This window comes from Papaver somniferum, chromosome 4 (genome assembly GCF_003573695.1).
Source record: "Papaver somniferum cultivar HN1 chromosome 4, ASM357369v1, whole genome shotgun sequence".
In the NCBI taxonomy this organism is placed as follows: Eukaryota; Viridiplantae; Streptophyta; class Magnoliopsida; order Ranunculales; family Papaveraceae; genus Papaver; species Papaver somniferum.
The window spans coordinates 120135491-120144290 of NC_039361.1; the positions used below are offsets into that span (position 1 = coordinate 120135491).

The 8800-nt window shown below is 33.5% G+C and overlaps 1 protein-coding gene across 1 annotated transcript; it reads right to left on the reverse strand.

The window, feature by feature from the left end:
* Nucleotides 1–5094: 5094 nt before the first annotated feature.
* On the reverse strand, nt 5095–8563 carry LOC113276460 (iron-sulfur cluster assembly protein 1-like). The gene is made up of 3 exons (XM_026526061.1): nt 8162–8563; nt 7655–7709; nt 5095–5530 (listed from the first exon to the last, which is right to left on the reverse strand). Exons 1-3 carry the CDS (start codon nt 8457–8459, stop codon nt 5374–5376), a joined length of 510 nt encoding a protein of 169 aa, XP_026381846.1. The 5' UTR covers nt 8460–8563; the 3' UTR covers nt 5095–5373.
* Nucleotides 8564–8800: the final 237 nt, after the last annotated feature.

Consider the following 8800-nt stretch of genomic DNA (forward strand, 5'->3'; position numbering starts at 1 on the left):
ATTATGGTTTACATCTTCTAGTTATCTAGTTTGCATGCCAAAAACAAAAGTGAAATCTATTTCTTAGCTTAGTTCATTTACAGAAGAGAGGTATCACCAACAACTGCTAAAAAATATTATGATTAACCTATTTAAATCATCAGAAAATACCAACAAAAAAAAACCTGACATGATATAACTATTCAATCTGCTTAAAAATAAAAAAAAAAATTCAGTCTCACTGTGTGATTGTATCGCATCGCAACAGAGCTCCAAAAGATGCGATACCACTACTCATGTCTTTTCTCATTGCCGCAGTCATTAACAAAAAGAAAGATCAGATAACAAAACTGTAAATTAAAAAAAAAACGATTTAAATATTCAACCTCACCTTGATTGCCACAAAGCTCCAAAACAACCGATATCTCACTCATTGCCTGTCACTGTAAAATGATTACATGCAACAAAACAAAAAAAAAATATCAGATAACGAACCCTAAATTGCATCAGGAAGAAGGGAAAAAAACCGCAATAGCAAACAGAAATCAGCAATGTGCAAACAATGAGATTCTGCCCTTCCTTGTGCTTTATATAGCGATCCCATCAAGCGCAACATTCCATTAGGAAAAAAATTATTTAGGAAAATAATACCAATCAGTATCTTATCATTTACAACCTTGTCATAATTTTGGAATAGCTACTATATTTTTGGATAGTACGCTTCAGAATAAAATAAAGTGGATATTCGTATTTATTGGCTGCAACATTTCTGTTTAAAAAATATCTATCATATCTTACGCGTCTAGAAATATAATCTTTCCTTTTTTTTTTGACGTTTTTCTTTTATATGGAATGAATAAGAAAATAATTGTTGAATTTCATTCATTGTCTTGTTTTGCACCTTTCAACTTTGTCCTCTCGCTCTTTGTATTTTATTTCAAATCATGATTTTAACGATTTTATATAATTATGTTCAATTACCCCATGATTTTAACGATTCTGTATTTTGAATTTTGACAGGATGACATTTTTTGCGGAACAAAAAATATGCTTTGGTTTTTTCGTAAGTATCCACAACTTTATGTATTTTCATTCAAATTTCAACTATTTGATTATTTTTTGTTTTGATTAATTGTAAATAATTTAATATTAGTCGTTTGGAAGTGTAGTTAGGATTAGTTTAATCAAAAGAAGTGTAATTGGACATTGTACATTTTTTTAAAATTTTTTATGATTGATTTAATATTGTGATGAAATCGTGATGAATAGTGGTGAATCTTAATATTGGATTTAATTTTATTTTATAAGGTTTGGTTGTCTTATTTTTTAACATATTTTTGGAAATTTTATAATATTTTATTATTTTACTATTATAATTATTATTTTTATTTTATTTTATTATTATAATTATTTTATTATTTTTTTATAGCACCCACTAAGGCATTTTATTAGAAAAACAAATAAGGTCTTTTACTCGTCGAAATACAAAAGATGCACCCGAGTGCTTAATGCAATTTTTTTAGGAAAAATATTCTGGCCAGGTTGTACCTGGATGCATAATGTATATTCTTTATATGAAATAAATTTTGGCCAGGTTGCACCGTGGTGCATAATGCTATTAATGTATATTCTTGTAGGAAATAAATTTTGGTCAGGTTGCACCAGGGTGCATATTGCATGTTAGTATAAGAAATAGGTTTTGGCCAGGTTGTACCTGGATGCATAATGCATCCTCGATTTGGTTAATAACTTTTTAATTTCGATTTTCATATCAAAAATGGATCGATCTTGTTTGATAGACTAGTTTCTCACCCGTGCGATGCACGGGTCTGTTTATTGCTTATGGAATATTTAATGCTCTTTTTATATAGAGAATATATTACAAAACCATACGCGTCGTTTATTTTACCCTAATCTAAAATGTAACTATTGAAATTTACTACTTGATTTAGTACTTGAAATTTACGGCAGTACAGATCTAAATTCATATGGTAATTATCCCACGTAAAGGATGATGGGATGATTGATTACCTACGATCAGTTTGTAAATATTCTAGACAAAACTAATAAATTAAGGGTCATTGCGCTGGGAGGACTTCTAAGATGCGTCATTGTTTGCCAATTCAGTCCATGAGTACATAATATCTTCTATTACACGAAAAACTACTTCATAATAACATTTCAAGTAAAATAATCTATTCTTTGTCCTGAAAATGGTAGCATAAGAGCAAAACTATAAGAACTATAACATTTACTAAAAGGAAAACCATAACAAAGTTGGAATTGTTTGTGATTTCTAAAAATCCTATTTGATCAAACTCATTCCTAAGAAAAAATAAAAGCAAATCTCTAATTAAGTACCCCAAATCACTTTAACCTTCTATTCATGATTCTCATTCCTATAGGTCACTTCTTGGAGAATAATACGGTCTATAGACCCGGTATTTTCAAGAATATGTTGATGGACAATAGTTTTGATATATCCATCTAGTAAATCATTCTTTCTGATGGTAGTGATTTTTGATTTTGATGGTTCCTTGTATTTGAAATGCCAATGTATGTTTGCCTTCATTACATTCTTTAAAAAATTCAGAGCCATGTTCCACCGGTAGTGAGCATTTGGCTATCAAATTCGCACAAGCATTCCCTTCTCTATAAGTATGAGAGAACCTAAAATGAACTATTTCGAGAAATCATAAGCAATTCTCCCAGTGAACCCTGAATCTCCATGAAACTAACATCTTACTCCCTCCGTACTTATTATATAGGCTGAATTTCCATTTTTTCTTGTACCACTATATAGACGGAGTCCAAATTTCAAAACGCTTTTTTACTCATATTACCCCTATTTATTTGCTTGGAAATCATCACATTGAGTATATGTTTCTAACATTGGAAATATAATTAAGGGTAAAAACGAAAAAATCATAGAAATATATAAAATCAATAAAAGTTTCTTAATCTAAAAGAATTGGTCCCTCAACCTATATATATGTGATACAGAGGGAGTACTTTTTAATAGCCATTATGGAGTCACATTTAAACCAAATACGCCTGATATTATGTTCTTGCGCAATTTTTAAAGCATGAATGGCACCCCATAATTTTGTCTTAACTGTTGTATTCGTAACCAAATGCATAGCAAAGCATCCCATGATCGAACCAAAATGATTACGAAGAAGCACTCCACATCCTGATCTCCTGGGCATTACCCAAGAAAGACACATCAACATTAAACTTAATCCATCTCTCCGAAGGAGGATTCCACTTTACCTAAATAATTCACGGATCCCTCCTCGCTCTCGTTAAGACACCAAAATAACACAAGATTAATAGCTCATCGACTCGAGATCCCGTAAAACCATGCATTATCCCAAATTACCAGACTCTAATAAGGAGTTTAAGTTTTTCCACACAATTTTGAATAAAAATAATAACCCCCTCAAACTTCACTTGGTTTTGCGCCCACCAATGACACCAAAAACCCACTTATTATCACGACATAAATAAAATTACGTATATGAGATAATCCATAATACTGAAGAATTCTCACAAATAATCTCACTAACCGAGTTAGATACCGAGTGATAATTGAAAACACTGTGTAACCATCTCCACAAACCAACATCATAGTCGCATTCAAACATAATGCAATTTGTGATTAATGCTTTTTTAAATTTATTTTATATATTGTTGATTATTTTGGCCACCAAGCCATTATTTCATTATTACACCAGTCATTCAGATCCGCATCATACCGTTATTTCATTATTACAGCAGTCATCCAGGTCCGTATAGTTGAGCCTACCGACCGGAAGGCCCGAAGGGAGGGAGTCCCTTTTATGTGCAAACAATGAGATTCTGCCCTTCCTTGTGCTTTATATAGCGATCCCATCAAGCGCAACATTCCATTAGGAAAAAAATTATTTAGGAAAATAATACCAATCAGTATCTTATCATTTACAACCTTGTCATAATTTTGGAATAGCTACTATATTTTTGGATAGTACGCTTCAGAATAAAATAAAGTGGATATTCGTATTTATTGGCTGCAACATTTCTGTTTAAAAAATATCTAGCATATCTTACGCGTCTAGAAATATAACCTTTCCTTTTTTTGACGTTTTTCTTTTATATGGAATGAATAAGAAAATAATTGTTGAATTTCATTCATTGTCTTGTTTTGCACCTTTCAACTTTGTCCTCTAGCTCTTTGTATTTTATTTCAAATCATGATTTTAACGATTTTATATAATTATGTTCAATTACCCCATGATTTTAACGATTCTGTATTTTGAATGTTGACAGGATGACATATTTTGCGGAACAAAAAATACGCTTTGGTTTTTTCGTGAGTATCCACAACTTTATGTATTTTGATTCAAATTTCAACTATTTGATTATTTTTTGTTTTGATTAATTGTAAATAATTTAATATTAGTCGTTTGGAAGTGTAGTTAGGATTAGTTTAATCAGAAGAAGTGTAATTAGACATTGTACATTTTTATTTTAAAATTTTATGATTGATTTAATATTGTGATGAAATCGTGATGAATAGTGGTGAATCTTAATATTGGATTTAATTTTATTTTATAAGGTTTGGTTGTCTTACTTTTTAACATATTTTTGGCAATTTTATAATATTTAGCTGTGTTAGGTAATTTTTTTTTAATATTCTCATTTATGATTGGCCAAAAAATATATTGCGGGGCTAAAAGATTCTCCTCAAATTTTATTGGTCCAAATTTAAAACGGTGGGGTCAGATTTATATAAAGAATTTTTCGAGCCATTTCCAAAAATATAAATTGTATTAAAATCCGACTTATATTTCGGAAGTCTTCAATTAAGACTTTTCTCGAGATTAATTTTAATCCGAGAGAAAACCTGATATTTGCGTTTGATTGCAAAATAAAATAGAAGTGTGAATGGATCCAAATAAAATAGAAGTGTGAGTGTATCCTCCTCGATTTTAAGAGACTTTCAAATAAAAGTGTGAGTGGATCCTCCCTCAATTTTAAGGGACTTCCAAATAAAAGTAGAAAGATACAAAATCGCAGCAAATAATGAAAGTGCATGAAGACTCAACAAGTAGGACAAACATAAATACAACACCATACAAAAGCAACCACTTTTTGTATAAACCAAGGGTTAACAAGCTAGCTTTATATAGGAAGTAGGATTAACAAGATAATAACTTGGAATGATAGTGTCACATCAGCACAGCTATTTTACAGACTTTATCCAGAAAAACAAATAACACAAACAGTGTTTGGGACTCGCAGTGGCAAGTCGCTCAGTTTTTCAACAAAGCAAGACTGCCCTTTGTTTAAGTAGATATTACAACCATGGTCGTCATCATCCAAACCAGACAGACTACATGATTCTACACATTATCAAGCATGAGCAGCCTCATCCTCCTTAGCTTTGCCACTGGTTCCAGCCTTAACTCGCTTTGCTTCATAATCTTTCACGGCTGCCTTGATTGCATCCTCTGCAAGCATGCTGCAGTGTAGCTTCACCGGAGGGAGCGAAAGATGTTTCGCTATTTCACTACAACATGACGGAAAACCACCAAATTGTTAGAAAAAGACGGAACATGGGTACATAAGAAAGCATTCAGGACAGTAGCCTCTAACTCCGTATACTATGCAAATTTTAAAATTTACTAACTGAATTCAAGCAGAATCGAATTCTCTTTATAGCTTCTACTAACGGTTAGTAGAAATTACGATCAACTTTACAGATCACCTAGAATGGGTTTGTAGATAAGTATGTGTCTGTTCAAGTAACAAAACAGCTTTACTACGAGACGCCTGTTAAAAATAATTGCTTCATCTGGAACTGGAATGCGCGAGTATATGGCATTTTGGTAGTCAACTTTACAGATCACCTAGAATGGGTTTGTAGATAAGTATGTGTCTGTTCAAGTAACAAAACAGCTTTACTACGAGACGCCTGTTAAAAATAATTGCTTCATCTGGAACTGGAATGCGCGAGTATATGCCACTGCCCAAGTAGTTCTCCAAGGACATGCGTCATTTGAATTTTTGGTTTTTGAGTTGCCTCTTCATGAAACGGATGTGTGGCACCACGGTGTAGGGTGTGACATGGAAGTGTGGCTTCACCACCATTCAAAAATATTGTGGTGAAGCCATGTGCCATATTTTTCCAGACACAGGTTACTGATAGTTTTGCAAGGGCATCATGGTGTTGTTTGTTATACAATTAACTTGTTTGAATCTGTCTCATCCGAGTAAATGATTTATGTCCCAAGTCAGATTCGTCATGTATTCAGAAGTAGGAATCAATTAACATTTTATCTAATTCATAACTGAAGACATTCCATAAAATGATTCTAAGTTTACTAATCTGAGAATGACTTGGGTAATCTAACCGAATTGCTCTCGTGTTAGTCTAAAAAAAAAGCAAACTTAAAGAGTCGTACAGACTCAGCATACATCCAATGTATATGGAGTCTGAATCCAGAACCTTGGATCGTGAACATACATCTTATGCATCCGATCTAGACCTAAGGCGGGCATTTTTCATCTTACAGAACTCTCACAACATAGAAAATTAAACAATTTGTCTACAGATAAGTAGACATACAGAGCCTGGTGACATACAGAGCCAACTAGGCGCTAACAACTATGCACAACAGAAGACCAACATGACCTATAATATGCAGTGTATCATCAAATGAACTTCATATTAAAAAATCAAGTAACGCCGAGTCAACATAAGATAAAAAGAAGGAGAAGTATCTTACGGTTTCAATGTGCCACACATCAAAGAATCACCATCTAAGAAATAATGGATGCATATGACGCATGTGAAACAGCTAAAGGAATTTCATAGAAGGGTGTCATGGAACAGCTAAACCAGCATCAGTAACTTACTAGAGGCACTTTGCTGAATATTCATTAGAGAAGTAGAGGCAACACTACCATAAATGCAACTCAACAAACAAAATTTAAAAGACCAAAGTAGAGCACGTTCAAAACTTCAAATACGAAATGGTTTACTTTACCACCCAATCGCACAAACGTGATCTCCAGTTCGTCCAACAGACATACAAAACACCTCTCGCTTGTTACCAGTACACCACTAATATTTAGCAATTCCTAATCTACGTGTATCATAACCTACAGAACTGTTCTGTGTATAAACAAACCTGATTATTGGCATCTCTGTAAGAACTTAGATCGAACGTGAGGTTAGTATGTGGGAAGCAACCTCTGAAACACCATCCATCCCACGGCGAGAGGTAATAAGATGCAGGTTGTGAAACCAATTTTAAATTGATGATCTTCAAATTCAAACACGGGATTCCTAAACTAATAGAGCAGTGAGGATACAAGTAAGACATGCGTGCAAGGATTAGAGCACACAAGTACAAATTACTGCCGGGTGGCTGGCCAAGGTCAAGGAACGTTTCTCTTCCTTAGTTATTTTTTTGAGTATATTTCTAAACTCCATTCACAAGACTTATGCCACCAGTTGTAGCTCAAACTCAAAATTAAACAATTTATGTAGATGAATGCTTGAATTATACATATCACCTACTGGCAAAAAAAAATGTTCAAGTGACAATATCAACTAACAGATAATAAGGGTCAGTCGATCAATAGTTCATGAATCATGATAATGCAAAAAAAGAAAAGAAGCACATACGTGTTTTTGATGGTCAAGACTTCCTCCTTCTGCCTTCCCTTAATCCATTCAGTAGCTGAGATTACAAAATCATAAACAGGTATAATCAGTAAAACCAAATTTAAACGCTGAGGCTTTATGTTTTTTCTAACTTTTGCAGAATAAACAACAGATAACATAATGGCTAATGCCCAGCATAGCAAAGCATTATATCACTTTCCTGAATCACATCCGAAATATAAACATAGATCATTATTAATCCAAACCAAAGAATCGTAATTCATACCTAAATTAGACGTAAAAACATTCATAATAGGATTCAAATGCTAAGATTAATAATCTAGACTAACAAATTAAATCAACTTCAGGGTTGGATAGATAGCAAGCACGACGTCAAGAACCAAACGTGAACAACAAATCCGAAACAAGTAATCAATACCCAATCATCTTAGAAAAAGCAAACACAAAAATCATACAAATCAAAATCAAATTCACTGAAAACCCCAGAAAAGATGAGATATTACATACCTACAGATGAAGAAGCGATAGCAGAACCACAACCAAAAGTTTTGAAACAAGCATCGGTAATTTGACCAGTTTTCTCATCAACTTTAATCTGTAATTTCATGACATCACCACAAGCAGGAGCACCGACTAGCCCGGTACCAACTGAAGGATCATTTTTATCAAAAGATCCAACATTCCGTGGGTTATTATAGTGATCCACAACTCTTTCATGGTATAATCTTACCAACACACCTTGTGCTCCGGTTTGGGGGGTTCTTTGCCCTAACCCCAAAAATCTATTACAACCATACCTCAACATCGTTTCTTTCTTTCTTTTTCTTCTTCTTCTCTGGGTGAGTTTTTTCTGTAGATATTTTTGTGAAAATAAGATTGGGGAAATTATTTAGGGTTCGACTTAGTAGAGGTTTAATATCCCCGTTTTTAGGCGGTTTGTGATAGCAAACCACGTTGTCACCAGTGGACTTAAGGGACCGCAAAACTGTGCACGTAACGTACGTGTCGATTTTGTGCCCAGAAATAATGTACCCCCAAATTTTAAGTTTTTTTTTTTTTTTTTTTCTTTTTTTTGATACGCGAAAGCCGGATCCAGTCACCTACCCGGACCCAGCCAGTTGGACTGGTCCCACTGTCAGACCCAAC

Bases quoted from the DNA above. Each gene is read 5' to 3' on its own strand.
- LOC113276460 (XM_026526061.1), bottom strand. From the start codon at position 8,459: ATGTTGAGGTATGGTTGTAATAGATTTTTGGGGTTAGGGCAAAGAACC. The intron at 7,710-8,161 runs GTATGTAATATC...TTGTAATCTCAG, and splicing joins TATCGCTTCTTCATCTGTAG to CTACTGAATGGATTAAGGGA. The intron at 5,531-7,654 runs GTATGTGCTTCT...GTCATGTTGTAG, and splicing joins GTCTTGACCATCAAAAACAC to TGAAATAGCGAAACATCTTT.